We start from the raw sequence: 20,312 nt of genomic DNA, 5'->3' as shown, positions 1-20,312 counted from the left end.
TTAGATTAGAGGCCGCTTGGAACTTCCCTGGTGATCCAGTGGTTAAGACTGTGCACTTCCACTGCAGGGGGCACGGGTTTGATACCTGGTTGGGGAACTAAGATCTCGCATGCTGTGCAACGCAGCTGAAACAAAAAAAAGATTAGAGGCCACTAAATGGTTATAGATGACCATTTACTCACAGGTCAAATGTAATACCATTAGAGCTCAGGCACAAGTATGTGGTCTTAAAGTTGAGTAAATTTATTACCCTGAACAGTGAAATGAGCCTCTTCAGATTAGGGTTTAATATGTGAAGAGCAAGGATGCCACTGATTTGTACATGGATTTTGTGAGGCAAGTTAATCTCAGAGTTCTTTATGCCAAAGGGGGAAACCTTGGATAAGGAGTTGTTATTGGTGTAATCAAACAGGTGGATCATGGGCAATGGCCAAAGGATCTGTAACAATGTGCAGATGAGTTTGATTCTTGGCAAGGGAATCCTCTACTGCTAGCATGATTGCCTGGAGTTTGACTAATCCATCTGATGCCTGGGTCCAGTCTTCCGTCTAGGATGGCCTATTTGGCCTAGAGACAAAATGCAGCATCTCTGCAGTGGACCCCGTCAGGTGTGGTGACGGCACACTCTAGATAAAGTATGTGAGCTACCTGGTCACTAATGTGATCCCAAGTGACTCGCCCAATGGCCAATGTGTCTAGAAAAGAAGTGACCTACTTCAAAACAGATGGCATCCATCAGAGAACAGGGCAACACACTTCCTCCTCTGGATGGGATATGCCAGCAGCACCATGTTTGGCTCTATTCTGTAAATACCAATATAGGTTCAAAGAGAAGGCCTCTGGTTAGAAAGCCTGAGGGGCCCTGCATTTATGACCCAATGCCCAACGGGAAGCTGACTTTAAGCGATCATCAGCTCAGGCCCTGGGAGGTCCTCCATTACACAAAGACTCTCAGCTGCCGGCAGTGGGGTCTGTATTTGTGCGCAGTAACAGCTAAGAATAGTTTCTGGCATAAGAATGCCTTAGGTAACTTATGTCCACCATGGAATGTTTAAAGACTCTTGGATGCATAATAGTAGGCTGCTAACGCCTCTATAATAAAGCAATGTGGGGAGATAATGTTGAGCGTTATTTTGAAAAATACTACAGCTGCTTGTTTCCCACTTCGAGGCCAGTTACTTTTTAGTGTTGTACGAATAAGTAAGCAAGCAGATCTGGTAAACATGTGATGCCTGTGGTCTCAGTGGCTGATGGAATGTGCCTGTGACATGGGTTCTGCCAATTGCTTCTGTCACCCTTGCAACTCACAGCTCCCTGGTGTTGCCTCAGAAGAATATTCCACAGTGAGACGTGTGTGAATTTCTAAAGATGTTTCCACGTAAGTAAGCACAGAGTAGGCTTGAGAGGGGGAAAGGGTCTCTGGATGGCCATGAAGGAAATGATGCTGATGCACACAAATGAGGATGTCCCCAGGAAGATCCCACTTGGGATACACCTTTCTGTTTCAGAACCACAGTATTTCAATAGATCTGTCCGAGGAACCCGATTTAAACTCAAAAGAGATCTGGGAACCCTCCCACTTCACTCCTAGTTATATGCATGAGGCGACGGCAGGTGTAGCCCTAGAGGGTGTTTTTTCAATTAAGGCAGGGTTGTAAGAAAGGCCTCTTGTGGCTCATGTCCTTTCTTCCTAAGCAAGATCCCACAGTGGTGGAAAAAAAGAGTTGAACACATAATCACAGTTCAGGAGAGTTTAACATTCTCCTAGCATATGAAAACGTTTGTTATATAATTTTAAGTATACTTGTTGAGTTTTCACAAATGTATAGTAATACTGTCATCAAAAGATGGAAAATATCCATCACCCCAGAAAGAACACTCTTGTGGTACCCATTTTAATGAAACCCCTTCAATACATAAGGTAACATTTTTTTAAAAAAAGGAAAAGGTTGAATTTCCTTCACTGTTTTAAACTTCAAAGCTGTTACTGTTGTTTCCCACCTGTGAGTAGCAAAACGGGCTATGGATTGTGGATCACTGAAACAAAAGAACCCGAGCCACCCGTGCGATGGAAAGACATTGAAAATTTCCCACTTCTCCTTTTAGACTCATTTAGGGTATTGCTTAAAATGACATGCTCTCTCTCTCTGCAGGTCATCTCAATTATACCTTGAATGATTTCCTCTAAAGAAGCACAGCTCTTTTTGGTGTTTCCACTGAGAAGTACAGTGGAAACCTACTCATAGAATAAACTCAGGATGGGCTACAATGGTGCAGATATATATAACTCTTTCTCCAATTGAGAAGAACTCCACAGCTTAACGGGGTATACACTGTGTTAGTCTGTACAGCAGTAAAAGGAAAATGCCAAATAGTACAATATTTTGAATATTTATATAAAAGTGAAAGTCCTCTCAAATGATATTAAACACAACCCTAACCCTAACCCTAACCTAGACTGAATGGTGGAAGTATCTGTGCCCAAATCAACAGGAAGTCTCCAGTCCCAGATAACAATGTCCACACTCATGACCACATATTATACAAACAAAATTTGTAATGACGGCAAAAATGAAAATGAACCACATCCATATCTTTATCTTTATGGGGAATCTTTATGTTAGTCAAGGAAAGCAGGATGTTCTATGTTGCTCCCTCTACTTCCACACTCAAGCAGTTCCTGAAGAGTGTTTAATATGTATTACACGGCAGAAACATAAGTGATTAGTAATGACATCTTCATTCACTGAGCCCCATACCAGGATAGAAGAGATATGTATACACCTCAGCCTTTTATACCACATGTCATTTTTCACTTTCCTTCAAAGCCCTTATTTCCATCTTATAAACCAAAGCTTTACCATTTGTTAACCAACCCTCTTTTCCCACAAAAATATAAGCGACAGGACTGCAAGAAGTTGTTTGTCTAACACAGCTATAACCAAATCATACAGTGCCTTGATTATCTATGCTAAATGAGGTACCTTGACTCTAAACTGCAGGGCAATGAGGGATGTTGAAACATTAGCATCAAAAGTATAGTCTCTGAAAGAAAAATACCATATGATATCACTTATATGTAGAATCTAAAATATGACAAATGCACTTATCTACAAAACAGAAACAGACTCACAGATACAGAGAACAGACTTGTGGTTGCCAACGGGGAGGGGGTCGGTGAGAAGGGAAGGATTGGTGTTTGGGATTAGCAGATGCAAACTATTATATAGAGAATAGATAAACAACAAGGACCTACTGTATAGCACAGGGAACTATATTCAATAACCTGTGATAAACTATAATGGAAAAGAATATGAAAAAGAATGTTTGTGTATACATATATATGTATATATGCAAATAACTTTCCTGTACAGCAGAAATTAACACACTGTAAATTAACTATACTTCAATAAAATAAATTCAAAAAGTAAAATTTCCTTAGTATATGAAAATAAAAAAAGAGTACAGTCTCTGAGAAAGAAAGACGCGATTGGAACAGAGGTCCTGTCTTTCTCACCTGCTAGGTTTATGTTCTCTCACAATTTAACTAAACTTATAGATCTTAGTTGAGTCATAAAGGAGATATTAAAAATATTATGTGGTATACTAAGAAGTGAATTCATGTGTTTTAACTGAGGTGCTTTGTAGTAAATGGTGTGTAATACACTGTGGGAAACACATCAATATTTAGATAACAAGTAGGAAAGGCAGAAGCTGTTCCATAGGACCGGGAGTTGGCCTGCATTCACTGCAAGGCCCAGTCTTATCCTGTTGAAGAGATAAGGTACACAGTGACCATGACAAATCAAGACAAGAATAAGGGTGTTTTGTAACCATGTCTCTAAAAATGATAAAAGTGACAATTCCAAATTATAGAAATGACCAATATATCCCTCTTCTTACTAATATGACTAATTAGGACTTCTCATGAATTAAGTTTAGTTCCACTACATTGTTTTTGTCTTCTAGAAAGGTTTACAATTACCAATGACAAAATAAGTTTACCTCCTCATAGCACTCAGTACACAAAAACATCTTGGTACCTTGAATAGCAATCGAATCATCCAATATGAGCCAAAATCCTTCAAAACTCCTAGCAACCTTTTATGTTACACCCCGCAGTCACGTGTACTTGTGGTCATTCTGCTTATTAGAATTCATTACACCCGCCTCTTTGACTTTAAGTATGATTCTGAGGATCAATGGAAGGATGATACCGAAAAAAACCATGATCTATGTTTTTGGTATTAAGAATGAATGAGAAATTAGTTTCATGATAAAATTAACTAGAAAAGAATAAAAAATAAAATTTGCCTGAGGGAAAAAATACCTGAACTTATATGTAAACAATAATATTGACTCAATGTATAATGATTAAATGAAGAAAACTGCAAAGATCATTTGAAAACCTATAATTAAAATGAGATATATTAATATATCCTCTCAGGAAATGAAAATTTGTTAGCATATTATGGTTTAGAAAAGTTTCATTTCCTGAGAGGATATATTAATATATCTCATTTTACATATGTTTGGCATTTGTTCGACAAAAAAATGTACATACTCTTAATCACATACAATCAAACACAACTGAAAACATACTGAGGGATTATATTTAGCTATAAGTAACAGAAAACACCCAGTCTTCTCCATATGAGAAAGATGCTTATTCTCACACTGAAGGACTGAGTCAAGGCAGCCACTGCACAATGCAGCAGAGAAACAAACTCCCATGTTGCTCTTTTTGGCTGCACCATTGTGAATGTCATGGTGAATCAGGAAAATATACTCACTAGCACTGTTAACAACATAAGGTGTTTCCTATACAAGTTAGACTTTCCACAGACATAGTCTAGAGGACAGGGTAAATACTCCCAACCATGAAAGCCTGAATTAGTTTCCTGGTAGATACATGAGGCCTTACAAAAAAAATCCAAACTCTCATGAATCTTTGAGGTGGAACTAGTGAAGACATCAGTGGAAAGCTACACCTCTACGAAAATGGAAATGAAATAGCTGGTCATCGTTTTGAGTACACTCTTCACTGGAAGGAAAAAGAATCTGGAAAATGGGCTAGAAGATTGCTTTCTCAAAGCTCCTATGTATCTGCTCTCCCTCTGCTGGCTACAAAGTCTGAGTAATGCCTTCTTTGCTTCTGCCTTTCAAATCTCACATAGGTAAGGCTATTGGGAAATTCTGACAAGGAACCATTAAGAGGATGGATTCTGGAAAATCTAGTTCCTTAAATTACTCTGGATATCTCCAACTCCAGATTCTTTGTCCCATCACAGGCCCTCTTCTTTTTTTTTCTTTGCCATGCTGCATGGCTTGTGGGATCTTAGTTCCCTGACCAGGGATTGAACCCAGGACCATGCCTGGGTTCACTCAGTGAAAGTGCCGAGTCCTAACCACTGGAGCACCAGGGAATTCCCACAGGCTACTCTTCTTAATTCAAAGTCTATTCACCAAATTATAGTCAGAAGGAAAGATATAAAGCAAAGGCCCAAATATGAAAATAATAATTCACAGGAAACTATATTCTTTCATAAATGAGGCATACATAAATATTTATTCAACTGTTTACTAGTATGGAAAATGGAAAAAGACTCTTATACCTGTCACCCTAAAAAAGGAGTTTTTCAGTAAGAAAGGTAGACTATACCTAATAAACTAGAGACATCAAGGAACTTTCACAAGGCCAGTAGGAAAATCCCAACAAATACCACACTGTCATTTTTCAGTGGCCACTTAACACAGAACAAATAAAATGTTATTAAAAAATTAAACCTAACTGCATATTGGAAATACACTTCAATTTACCCATCAGTTCAAGAGGCTTCAAAATACAAAGAGAAAATATCATTAACTCATTTAACAAAAAAGAACTACCTATTAATCTTATGTATTACTATTGAAAGGCAACTCACAGAATTACCTCACCTCAATCACCATTTCTAAAAGTAATTGGTAGGCAGGTATAAAATAAGCTACAAGGATATATGGTACAAACAAGGAATACAGTCAATATTTTATAGTAACTACAAATGAAGTATAACCTTTAAGAATTGTGAATAACTATATTGTATGCCTGTAACGTATAATATTGTACAGCAACTATACTTCAATAAAAATAAAATAATAAAAACAATAATTGGTAAAAATCCACAGTCCAATGATGTCCTTTAAGAAAGAGGCTTAGCAAACATATTTAAATTTTTATAATTCTTTCATATTGAAATTTTTCTTATGCTTTATACATAGATTAATTTCCAGCAAGTTTTCTAATGTTACCCACATTTTTTTTTCTTTTCCATGAGAGTTTTAACATGTAGGGATGGGGTCAAATGAAGTCTTTCCCACGTTGTTTACATTCAAGAGTATCCAGTGACTCCTTTCATGCCTTTGGGATGAACTGGGACCACTAGTCTTTCCCACATTCTTCACATCTGTATGGTTTCTCTCCGGTGTGAAGTCTCATATGTCTTTGAAAGTTTGTGTGATAAATGAAGGCTTTCCCACATTTATCACATTTAAAGGGTTTCTTTCAGGACTTCCCTGTTGGCACAGTGGTTAAGAATCCACCTGCCAATGCAGGGGACACGGGTTTGAGCCTTGGTCCAGGAAGATCCCACCTGCTGCGGAGCAACTAAGCCTGTGTGACACAGCTACTGAACCTGCACTCTAGAGCCCACGAGCCACAACTACTGAAGCCCACACACCTAGAGCCCATGCTCTGCAACAAGAGAAGCCACTGCAATGAGAAACCCGTGCACTGCAACGAAGAGTAGCCCTCGCTCGCCACAACTAGAGAAAGCCCACGTGCAGTAACAAAGACCCAATGCAGTCAAAAATAAAAGAATAAAAATGTTTTAAAAAATAAATAAATAAAGTAAAGGGTTTCTCTCCAGTATGAATTCTTTCATGTACTTGCACATAACTGGAACAACTGAAGCCTTTACCACATATTTTACATTCATAGGGTTTCCCTCCAGTGTGTCTCCTTTCATGTATTTGAAATGAACTGGGAGAAAAGAATGTTTTCTCACATTCCTTACATTTATAAGGTCCATCTCCACTGTGAATGATCATGTGTGCTCAGAAGCTAGAAAGAGAAAGGCTTTCCCACACTGCTTACATTCATAGGGTTTCTCTCCTTTGTGAGTCCTCTTGTGTGTATGTAAGGAACTCTGGTATCTGTAGGCTTTCCCACATGCCTTACATTGATAGGGTTTCTCTCCAGTATGAATTCTTCCATGTCTTTGAAGAGAACTGGGGCAGCTGAATGCTTTGGTACATTTTTTACATTCATATGGTTTCTCGCCACTGTGATTTCTTTCATGTATTTTGAAACCTAGATGAGAATTGAAAGCTTTACCACATTCGTTATATTTGTAGGGTTTCTCTCCAGTATGATTTCTTTCATGTATTTTTAAACCTCAAAGGGAAATATAAGCCTTACTACATTGCTTACATTCATAGAACTGCTCTACTGTGCCAGTTCTGTCATGTGTTTGATATCTATAAGCTCTTCCAGAGTGTTTACAATGATAGGATTTCTCTTCAGTGTGAGTTCTTTCATGCACTCAAAGTGTAACTGGAGGGCTTCCCTGGTGGCGCAGTGGTTGAGAGTCCGCCTGCCGATGCAGGGGACACGGGTTCATGCCTCGGCCCGGGAGGATCCCACGTGCTGCGGAGTGGCTGGGCCTGTGAGCCATGGCCGCTGAGCCTGCGCGTCCGGAGCCTGTGCTCCGCAGCGGGAGAGGCCACAGCAGTGAGGGACCCGCATACCGCACAAAAAAAAAAAAAAAAAAAAAAAAAAAAAAAAGTGTAACTGGAACAACTGAGGGCTTTCCAACATTCCTTACATTTATAAGGAGCATCTCCAGTATGCGTTATCATGTATCTTCGAAGGGTTTTGAGACACATAGTAAAAGCTTTCCCACAGTCTTTACATTTATACGTTTTCTCTCCATTGTGATTTTTCATGTTTTTTAAAACACTGCAGATAACTAAAGGCTTTCCCACATGCCTTACATTTATATGTCTTCTCTCCATATTTCTGATACTCATATGGTTTGTGTTCAGTGTGCCACCTCATATGTCTATTAAGGGATGAATGACATGTAAAGATTTTTTCACATGCACCACATTCATGTGGTTTTACTCCAGTAGTTTTCTTGTTCAGACTGAGATTTGGAATAAGGCTGAAGTTTTCTCCACATGGACTACCCTCTTTATTTTCACAGAGTGCCTCAACCATATGACTTCTGTAAATAATGAGAAGCACACTGTTAATTATTTCTTTATTAATGATTTTATACTTATTATATTTATTATGATTTATAGGGATAGTGTAGAGTTTCTCCCTTGCCTGAATTGTTTGAAATTGAATATACTGAATGCTCTGCAAGAGAACTTCACCCTTGAGACTATTTAAACGGTAACATTCATAGGTAGGGTTTACTAATACTGTTTCCAAGAGAAATATTTTGCAAACACTCAATGACTATGTCACATTTCAGACAGTATTTTGGGGAAATTTTTTCTTTCTTTTGTTTTTGTTTTTGAAAAATTTCTAATAAATACATTTAAAGCAGGGATTATTTGTTGTTTGCTTCTATTTATTTATTTATTTAACATCTTTATTGGAGTATAATTGCTTTACAATCGTGTGTTAGTTTCTGTGTTTACTTTTTTAAAAAATATCATAACGTACTAGGATGCTCACATGAGATACTGCTTCTCATTGTGAGTGCAACTCAGCTTAGTTTTCTCTCCTGGTTTTTGTACTCATCTTCAATGACATGATCTTCCCATGTTTTCCCTAAAATGTAGACCCAGAAAAATAATTCCAAAGTATTAGAAGTTACAGAAAAACTATTAGAGTCTAGGTCCATGCCTAGAGCTGTGACCATGTCTAGTTTACTTACCAACATTCTTCCTTTTCCACGTTCCACATCTTGGAACAACGTCGGTGGGCAAGAAAACTCATTCTCAAACTGACAAAGTGAAGGAATGTTGTCATCCTTACCTATTGAGGCCAGGTTCCAGAAGATTTCCAGCATCACATCTCTGTAGTTTCTTCTGTGAAGGATCCAGTAAAGCCCACTCTTTCAGGGTGAAGTTCACAGCCACATCCTCAAAAGCTACTGAGTCCTAAAAATATCCCAAATAAATGTACAGTCAGATGCATGACACTGACAGCACTAGACATCTATACTCCATCTATAGGAGGGTTATGTGTGAGTCTGTCTTCTCCAAACATTTATCTATGACTTTTATCTAACTATGATCATCAAAATCTTACTCTCTGTCCACACTTACTCCTTCATAAGTTTTTTGGGTTTTTTTTTCCCGCCATGCTGTGCAGCATGCAGGATCTTGGTTCCCCGACCAGGGATCAAACCCAGGCCACCTGCAGTGGAAGCACAGGGTCCTAACCACTGGACCAATAGGGAAGTCCCACTCCTTTTTAGAGTTTAATGGCATCATGAGCACATGCAAATTATTTACACATTTTTACTGTGATCACATTTTTTCTCTCTAACATCTCATTTCTCTCTAACAGCATGGTGCGCAGCATGTTGGGAAATGGTTGGGAAATGCTATAGGAATGAAACAAATATTATCACTTTAAGACCACTAATTCCTTGTGAGAAAGATTCTTTCATCTTCTTCCTTACCACCCCACCATTCACAGCACTCCATTAGGCAAAGGGTCAAATCTGCATGAGGTTTCAATAAATAAAAACACAGTGAAGAACTGGAAGCTTTTTCTTCTAGTCCCATGACCCAACATGTGAGTCCAGGAGGCCTGTAGAAATCAAACTTGTAAAAAAGCCCGGCTGGTCACACTGTCCTAAAGTCATCCAGGCCATTAGAAGTAATCAGAAACAGCTGCCTGAATGTAAATATTCCTGTGCGGAAGTGTTGCTTTTAACTTGTGTAATATTTGTCACAGACACAATTCTTCACTTTTTCCCCTGATTTGATAGGTTAAAACATTATTTGAAACTTAGAGCTCAGACATGAGGAAGAGGCATGACAACTTAGAATGAAAGAATCCCTAAACTCATGTGCCTCGGGGCTGCTTCCAGGCATTTTTTAGAACAGCTAATGAGATGATGTACCAAAAGGTCTCTTTCCAGTCAATCCTGAATGGTGCACCCTGGTCCTTGTTGCACTTGAGGAACAGGTTAAGAGCTGTAGATTGCAAGTTCACTGAAGTCCACAATGGCTTGATTGTAAATTAGCCCACGATTATAAAATATGTAAAAATGTCAGCAGTGCTTTCCTCCAAAAGAATATAAAATCTCCATCCTCCAATTTCAGGAAGAAGCTATTCCCAACCAGCCAATATTGATGGTGCCCTGCTAACTTCCAGTCTGGAATTTAGGGAACTTAGAATATGTCATTCTCGGTCTCACTAGAAGAAAATGAAAGACCTTGAAATGAACAACCCTTCTTAGATCCATGTGTGCATTGAGGTCAAAGGGCAAGCCAGTGTCTCCAAAATTGGGAAAGAGAAAAGGAAGATGGAATTTTGAAATGTGCCCAAATATTGTTCCTAATAAAGCCTATACTGACAAAAAAGTCTATTTATTTACTAGGCCACAATCTAATACAAAGACAAAAAAAAAACCCCAAAAAAGACAGAATACAACATCCATGAACCCCAGGATAATGTTCTTGAACAGAATGCTTAAAATACACATAATGCTAATACCTGAAGGAAAAAACGGAAAGAAACAGAAAAAATAAGTGAATTAATAAACACCAAAATTTTGGACTTCCCTGTTGGTGCAGTGGTTAAGAAACTGCCTGCCAGTGCAGGGGACATGGGTTTGAGCCCTGGTCCGGGAAGATCCCACATGCAATGGAACAACTAAGCCAGTGTGCCACAACTACTGAGCCTGTGCTCTAGAGCCCGTGAACCACAACTACTGAGACTGCGTGCCATAACTACTGAAGCCCGGGGGCCTAGAGCCCGTGCTCCACAAGAGAAGCCACCACAATGAGAAGTCCGTGCACTGCAACGAAGAGTAGCCCCCACTCCCCGCAACTAGAGAAAGCTCGAACTCAGCAACAAAGACCCAACGCAGCCAAAAAATTAATTAATTAATTAATTAATTAACCCAGAAAAAAACAACACCACCAAAATTTCCTAAAACTAATGACAGACTGCAAACTGTAGATACAGAAACACTAAATATGAAAACATCAGAAGTGCACACCCAAGTACAGTAGACCCTTGAACAACATGGGTATGAACTGTATGGGTCCACCTATATGTATATTTTTTCAATAAATATACAGTCAGCCCTCCATACTTATGGATGTGCATCCCATGAATACGGAAGGCCAACTATGGGACTTGAGCATTCATGGATTTCAGTATCCGTGGCAGATTCTGGAACCAATCCCTCAAGGGCACCAAGGGACGACTATATATCATATTCAAACTAGTGAAAAATCAAAGACAAAAAGGATGTATTGAAAGAAGCCAGAGGGGAAAACACTTCTTAGGTTCAGAGAAACAAAAATTTTAATTAATCAGACTTCTTTTCAGACGTTGTGCAAACAAGAACAGAATGGCACAAAATATTTAAAGTTTTGAAATTAAAAAAAACACTCTCCTAGAACTTTTAAAAATTAATTAATTAATTTCTGGCCCTGTTGGGTCTTCATTGCTGTGCGCGGGCTTTCTCTAGTTCCGGCAAGCGGGGGCTACTCTTCGTTGCGGTGCGCGGGCTTCTCATTGTGGTGGCTTCTCTTGTTGCGGAGCACAGCTCTAGGTGCATGGGCTTCAGTAGTTGTGGCACGCAGACTCAGTAGCTGTGGCTCGCAGGCTCTAGAGCGCAGGCTCAGTAGCTGTGGCACACTGGCTTAGTTGTTCCATGGCATGTGGGATCTTCCTGGACCAGGGCTCAAACCCATGTCCGCTGCATTGGCAGGTGGATTCTCAACCACTGCACCACCAGGGAAGCCCACTCTCGTAGAATTGTGTCAAGCAAAATCATTCTTCAAAAATAAAGAAGAAATAAGGGGGACTTCCCTGGTGGTCCAGTGGCTAAGACTCCATGCTCCCAATGCAGGGGGTTTGGGTTCAATCCCTGGTCAGGGAACTAGATCCCACATGCTGCAACTAAGAGTTTGTATGCTGCAACTAAAGATCCTGCATGCCGCAACTAAAGATCCTGTATGCTGCAATGAAGATCCCATGTGCCGCAAATAAGAACCGACGCAGCCAAGTAAATAAATATTTTTAAAAGAAAAATAAGGACCTTCTGAGACAAAAATTGAGGGAATTTGTCATTAGTACACCTACTTTGAATGAATGTTCAAAAATTCATCAGAAAAAATGTAAATGACAACAGTGGAGGATTATAAAAGGAATAAAGGATGGTAAAGTATCTTTGAGGTTTACTGTCATTAATGTAACAGATGGTACTTTGTTTAAAATAATATTAGCAACAATGTATTTGGTAATAATAAGCTTATAGATAAGTGAAATAAATGACAGCAATATGACAAGGGACAGGAGAGGGGGAATTGGGAACAATGTGGTATGAGCTACCTGTACAACCAGTGAAATGGTATAATGGTACAGACACACCTTGAAGTTATTTTGGGCGTGGTTCCAGACCACCGTGGTAAAATGAATATTGCAGTGAAGTCATTAACATGAATTTTTTGGTTTCCCAGTGCATATAAAAGTTATATAAACACTATACTGTAGGGAATTCCCTGTTGTCCAGTAGTTAGGACTTGGTGCTTTCACTGCCAAGGGCCCAGGTTTAATCCCTAGTCGGGTAACTAAGATCCCACAAGCTGCGTGGTGTAGCCAAACAAACGAACAAATGAAAAACTATACTGTAATCTGTTAAGTTGCAATAACATTATGCCTAGAAAAAATGAACATACCTTAATTAAAATATAATGGTGTTAGGGCTTCCCTGGTGGCGCAGTGGTTGAGAATCTGCCTGCTAATGCAGGGGACATGGGTTCGAGCCCTGGTCTGGGAAGATCCCACATGCTGCGGAGCAACTATGCCCATGAGCCACAACTACTGAGCCCGTGCGTCTGGAGCCTGTGCTCCACAACAAGAGAGGCCGCGATAGTGAGAGGCCCGTGCACTGCGATGAAGAGTGGCCCCTGCTTGCCACAACTAGAGAAATCCCTCGCACAGAAACGAAGACCCAACACAGCCAAAAATAAAAAAAAAGAAAAAGAAAAAGATAATGCTGTTAGAAAAATGGTGCCAATAGCTTGCCTGCCAGAGTTGCTACAAATGCAATATCTGCAAAGTGTAATAAAGCAAAGCACAGTAAAATGAGGTATGCCTATACTTGACAGAGAATGTGGCTTAGTTGTAAATGTACACTGCAAACTCAAAGGCAACCACAAAAAATATTTTTAAAAAATGTGTTATTGATATGTTAAGAGCAGATAAAAAAAATGAATCATGTAAATTGCTCAATTAAAGCCAGAGAAGGCAGGAAAAAGGTGGAAGACAGAAACAAAAAACAGGGACTTCCCTGGTAGCGCAGTGGTTAAGAATCCACCTGCCAATGCAGGGGACACGGGTTTGAGCCCTGGTCCGGGAAGATCCCACATGCCATGGAGCAACTAAGCCTGTGCTCTAGAGCCTGCAGGCCACAACTGCTGAGCCTGTGTGCCAAAACTACTGAAGCCTGCATGCCTAAAGCCGGTGCTCCACAACAAGAGAAGCCACTGCAATGAGGAGCCTGTGCACCGCAACGAAGAGTAGCCCCTACTCGCCACAACTAGAGAAAGCCCGTGTGCAGAAGACCCAACACAGCCAAAAATAAATAAAAATTAAATGAACAAACAAACAAAAACAAGGGCAAGAAAGAGAAAACAGTAACAGGTGTGGTTAATATTCATCTGACCTGATCAACAACTTTAATCATCAATGCTCTCAATACAGTTGAAAGACAGATGCAGTAATATCAGATATAAAAAATCACAGTTATATGTTGCCTATAAGAAACCCACTTTAGGGATTTCCCTCATGGTCCAGTGACTAAGACTCCATGCTCACAATGCAGGGGGTCCGGGTTCGATCCCTGGTCAGGGAACTAGATCCAACATGCTGCAACTAAGAGTTTGCAGGCCACAACTAAAGGTTCCACATGCTGCAACTAAAAGATTTGGCATGCTGCAATTAAAAACTCTCACATGTTGCAACTAAAGACCCCACATCCCACAACTAAAGATCCCGCATGCTGCAATGAAGATCCCATGTGCCGTAACTAAGACCAGGCGCAGCCAAATAAATATTAAAAAAAAAGAAACCCACTTAATTTTATTTATTTATTAATTTATTAATTTTTTATTTTTGGCTGCATTGGGTCTTCATTGCTGTGTGCGGGCTTTCTCTAGTTGTGGTGAGCAGGGGCCACTCTTCCTTGCAGTGTGTGGGCTCTAGGTGCGCAGGCTTCAGTAATTGTGGCATGTGGGCTTAGTAGTTGTGGCTCACAGGCTCTAGAGCGCAGGCTCAGTAGTTGTGGTGCACGGGCTTAATTGCTCTGCAGCATGTGGGATCTTCCTGGACCAGGGCTCGAACCCGTGTCCTCTTTATTGGCAGGGGGATTCTTAACCACTGCGCCACCAGGGAAGCCCAAGCAACCCACTTTAAATATATAAAGACTCAGATGAAAGGTAAAGGAATGGAGAAAAATGTCCCACGCCAACACTAATGAAGGAAAGCTGGTGTAGGCGTATGAATTTCAGGCAATGCAGATTTCAGACCAAGGAAAACTCACAGATGAAGAGGGCATTACATAAAGACAAAGGGGCCCATTCTCCATGAAGGCATAGCAATCCTTCATGTGTACATGCATAACAACAGAGGGGCATTAGAATGCAAGGAGAAAGGAGCTGATAGAATGCAAGGAGAAACAGATGAATCCACTACTATAGTGGAAGACTTCAATGCCCCCTTACCATAAATTATAATTTCCAACAGGAGAAAATCAGGACAGTTAAACTGATCAGCACAATAAAACAACTAGATTTAACTGTGATCTATGGAATACTTAAGGCAATAACAGCAGAATATACATTCTTTATAAGTTCACATGGAACGTTCACCAAGACAGACTACATTTTGTAACACAGAACACACCTTAATAAACTGAAAGAAAAGAAACCATATGAAATATGCTCTCAGTCCACATTGACATATTCTAGAGATAAATGACAGGAAGATAGCCGGAAACCCCTAATATACATGGCAATTCAATAACAGAATTCTAATAATACGTGGAATCACAGAAGAAGTCTCAAGAGAGACTATTTTGTGACTAAAGGAAATGAAAATACACCTTATTAAAGGCTGTGGGATGCAGCATAACTAATGTAAAGAGGGAAGTTTAGGCTATCAAGTTTCTAGGCTACACGAGAAGTTTCTAGGCTACACTAGAAAAATCCAAAGATCTATATTCAATAACGTAAGCATCTAACTGAGGAAGCAATAAAAATAACAGCAAATTAAAATGGGAGTAAGCAGAAGAAAAGAAACATTTAAAGTTAAAAGAGGAATCAGTGTAATTATGGGAAAGCAATAGAGAAAATTAACAAAACCAAAAGCTGGTTCTTTGAAAGATTAATTTAATAAAATTGATAAACATCTAGTCAAGATTACCAGGCAAAGAGGGAAGACAGAAATTATTAATATCAAAAATGAAAGGAGAGGGAAATAAAAAATGAAAAAAGATTTGATACAATCTAACATCCACTATGATAATAAACTAATAATAGAAGGGAATTCTCTGTTCTTAAAAAAAAAATCTACACAACACTTGTAGTTAATATTGTACTTAATGGTAAGAAACTGGATGCTTCACGGGGAATATAAGAACAGGGCAAGGAAGCATCTATCCAACATTGTACTGGAAGCTCTGGCCAATGCAGTAAGACATGAAAAGAAAATAAAAGGTACATAGACTGGTAAGCAAGAAATAAGACTGTCTTTGTTCTATATGACATGATTTTCTATGTAAAACATCTGATAGCATCCACAACAAACAGACTCTGGGAATTAATAAAAGTGTACAGCAAGGCTGCAGAATATAAATATCAATTGCTTTCCTGTAAACACACAAAAAATGTATTCAACTGATCTTTGACAAAGAAGTAAAGGCAATTCAACGGACACAAGAAAACTTAAAAAAATAGTTATGGAAATAACAGATAGCCACATACAAAGCACACACACACACACATATGTACATACAAAAGGAAGGTAAACACAAGCTTTTCACAAAAATTAACTCAAAATAGATCAGAGATCTAAATGTGAAATGCAAAAGTAAAAAATCCTAGATATAACATAAGAGAAAATCTAGGTGACCTTGTCTGTAGTGATGACTTTTCAGATACAACACCAAAAAAACAAAAAGTCCACAAAGAAAAAAAGTTATACTTCTTTAATATGAAAAACTTGTGTCCTGGGAAAGTGTTAAGACAGGTCACAGACAAGGCTAAAATCTTTGTAAATATCTGATAAATGACTGGTATCCAAAATATACAAAGAACTCAAACTCAACAGTAAAAATACCAACAACCCAGTTAAAAATGGGCTAAAGATCAGAACAGACACCTCACTAAAGAAAATACACAAATGGGAAATAAGCAGTATGAAAACATGCTCAACATATGTTCTTGGAGAATTACCAAAAAAGAGAGAGAAAGAGATGTCCCTACACACTTATACATGGCTAAAATGAAAAGACTCAGAACACCAGATACAGCCAAGACGTGAAGCTGCAGGTAATTCTCATTCACTGCTGGTGGGAACAGAATTTGGTATGCCTACGTTTGAATTTAGGAATTTTATGTCAAAACTAATAATACTCTTATATAGTAAGATCCAGCAATCACACCTTGGTATTGACCTAAATGAGCTGAAACCTTATATTCACAAAAAACCTGCATATGAATGTTTGTATGTACTTTATATTCATAATTGCAAGAGTTAGAGGTAAGCAAGATATTCTTCAAGAGTCGAATGGATAAACAATCAGTGGCATATCCATACGATAAAATATTGTTCAGTTAAAAAAAAAAGAAATGAGGTATCAAGCCATGAAAACACATGGAGGAAACACAAAAGCATATTGTGTGAAGGAAGTGAAGGAAGACAATCTGACAAGGCTATATACTGTATGATTTCAAATGTAAGACATTCTGAAAAAGACAAAATTACAAGCTAGTAAAAAGATCTTTGGTTGATAAGGACTTGGGGGTTGGAGGGAGGAACGGATGAACCAACAGGTGGAGCTTAAGGGATTTGACGTAAATGAAACTACTCTATATACTACAGAAATGATGGATATATGTCATTAAACGTTTGCAACCCCAGAGAGCATATAACACAAATAGTCAAGAGTAATGTAAACTGTGGACTTTAACACACGAATATGGGTTCAGTAATTGTAACAAATGTACTGTAGTAATACAAGATGCAAAAAGTAGTGCAAACTGTGTGGATGCAGAGGGGTTATTTTTCTACTAAGGAAAAGAAGAATTACAGGAACACAATATTCAATAGATAAAGGAATCCAAAGGAAAGAAAGCAAATATTTGAATCAGCTGAGATAAGCACACCACTTCCCTACAGTTCAAAACAAAAACCCACATTCAGAAAGTTAAACATGTTCTTAAAATTGTGGTCCAGACACTCCTGACTGAGATAGAACCCCTAGAAGTGAGTCTGTCCCTGGTGAAGAAGGGTAGGGACCCAAAAATAAAACTGGCAGCAGTACATACTCTTCTCTTGCCTGGCGGTATGCAAGCCCTTCCTCCCCCAGGCTTCCATTCTCACAAGTGAGGATTTCTCAGCAGGTTCCAACCCAAATGAACTCCCAAATTCCTAAACACTTTGACAAGGAGACAGAACACCAACCTCCACAGACTACCCTGTGCACAAATTACACTGAATGCACCGACATTATGGATGCGACACTCAAAAAAATAATGTCTAAAAATGTCTAGGTCTAAGGAAACCACAACTACAACCCCCTCGCCCCCATGTGCACTTGCTTTCCCAGATTTCCAGGGCTCTGTAGTTTCACTCCTTCCATGGTGGGTGCGACCAGGTAGGAGGTAGGCTCCCCAAGAAGAACCAACTGGACCTTCAAGTACTTCCCTTTGCAGACTTAAGGAGGCATTAACTTGGGTCGCTGACCACAGTCCTCTACACCCCACTGGAGTTGTTTGGGACCTACTTTTACATTTTAAACGACACAAACCCAGTGTTTGAACAATTCAGCAAAATCATTCAAACCCAGTATTTTTGCAGAAAGGAAGGAAGAAAATCATAAGGCACGTTTACTAGTTCAACCAGAAAACTCCAAATATCTATTTATTTGTAAAAGAAGATGTCAGTTAATTATCATTTTCATGGTAATACACTGTTTTGTAAATAATTAACCACACTTGAACACTTCTGATTTTCAAGTCTAAGTCCTGGAGTTCCTATTGAAATCATCCAAAAATAAAGTACGCACCTCAGAAACTTACTACCCATTCTCAGGGGAAGAAAAAAGTGAAACCACAATCCTTTCCTTTTTTGAGAAAAGAAAGCATAAAGCGCTTTTATTGCAATATTAAAACCTGAAACTCATATGTAGTGTAGGGGGTGGGGATAGGGGTGGAGGAGTAGGCAGAAATTTCTCTCACCAAATCGCTACACCGGACAGCAAAGGGGTGAGGGGGGGGGGGAAGGCAAAGCCAGGAAACTCTGAGATCAGCAGGGGGAGATGAGCATCAAAAAACAAGAGATGCTGAAGCTGTGATGACCAACATCATTTTCCTAAGACAACACTCAAGGATTTGTCATGATGTCTGGGGTTTCATGGGTGTTAAGTGTCTACAAACAGCAACTTCAATTTAACTTTCAATTAAAGTTCTTAAAATTTACAAGTGGAGCTTGGATAGCTATGAGATTACAAAAATCCTGAATATCCATTAGAAAAACTACAGGATGAAAAAAAAAAAGCCAGGCCATGAAGAAGGCTTCAGAGGTCCCTGCTGGCCCAGGGACAGACACCTGTAGTGTCCAACATCTCAGTGAAAATGATCTGCTTTCAAAAGGCAGAGGGTTTAAGGGGAGGGTAAAGGTGGGGCAGTGGAGGCAAAGACTCTCCCCCTTCCCACTTTAGTGAAACCACAATTCTTAACAAATGGAATGTAATCCTGGGATATTTTCTTTTGGCTTAAATTCACCTCTTTCTTGCCTCTTCGAAAATCTCTTACATTGTCTTTCAAGCTCTATAAATTAGATACATTTCACCTCTATTGAAAGAGAGACTTAAATAAGTGAATAAATCTTTTCAAGGTGACAAACTCAGAGGGGGTAGTTCTTACAGGACAGTTCGCCCAGGAAAGTTCCAAAGAAGAACCTCATCAAAGTATTTCCCATAGGATGTTTGTCCCTAGAAAATAAATTTGGAGAAAAGATTTCATACAACAAATTCCAGGTGGTTATTCTCTGCTTTCCTCTCACGTAAAATACCCACAGACAAAAAAAAAAAAAAAAAAAAAAAAAAAAAAAGCCAACCATGGCTCAGTGTTAAAGGATATACAGTTAAAATACTGGACCTCTTTGAAATGAACCCCGAAAATGGACAGTTGGTAATGCTGTTGTGAGTCAGTGTGGGGAAGAGTGTTTTGGGAATGCGGGGAGCGATCTGGAAATTTAGGCATTTGTTGCCAGCTACTCTGGGGGGACAGCATCGTGGATTTGAAATCTTGCTTCCCAAACAGTTGGAAAACTCAGGAGGAAAGTGGTCCCCCTGTGTCAAAAAGGAGAGGCTGGGAACCCACAGGATGCGCGGAGGCCCCGCTACCGGCCCCGCCCCCACGCTGCGAGCCGGAGGGAATGAGGTCTGAGCGGCGCCGCAGGGGTGGACTCGATCCGCAGACTCGGGAGTTGACCGCGGGGAGGCCCGGGTCCTGCCACGGCCGGTTCCAACCAGCCTCTCCTCTCCGTCTCCGCACGCCAAGGGGCAGCACACTCACCATTTCTAGGTTTCCTGGGTCCCTCCTAACGACCAGTGCAGATCACAGCGCGACAGAGACTGTGGCAAAGGAACTAGCAACGGTAAAGGGCACAGAAGAGTCGACCCTGGGGTGGGCCAAAGCGAGTGGATAAAACCAAGTCGGGAAGCTGTGTAGCACCACTCACCTGGCCCACCGGCGCCCATGATTGGATAGACGTATGCTGCACCCCTTGGAGAAAGCTTTGCTCTGCAGAATTCTCTGTGGCCTGTGGGGAGAGCCTG

General features: G+C 39.8%; 1 protein-coding gene across 1 annotated transcript; it reads right to left on the bottom strand.

The window, feature by feature from the left end:
• Positions 1–5,434: 5,434 nt before the first annotated feature.
• Positions 5,435–20,052, bottom strand: LOC109547097 (uncharacterized). Its single transcript, XM_073801966.1, is given in 5 exon segments — positions 5,435–7,097; positions 7,100–7,435; positions 8,035–8,102; positions 9,032–9,156; positions 19,855–20,052. Coding segments are annotated over 5 exon segments (1,020 nt in total). The 3' UTR covers positions 5,435–6,804.
• Between the last annotated feature and the right edge of the window lie 260 nt (positions 20,053–20,312).

This window comes from Tursiops truncatus, chromosome 3 (assembly GCF_011762595.2).
Source record: "Tursiops truncatus isolate mTurTru1 chromosome 3, mTurTru1.mat.Y, whole genome shotgun sequence".
Lineage (NCBI taxonomy): Eukaryota > Metazoa > Chordata > Mammalia > Artiodactyla > Delphinidae > Tursiops > Tursiops truncatus.
The sequence above is the reverse complement of the archived record's forward strand: the minus strand, read 5'-3'. Positions and strand labels throughout refer to the sequence as shown.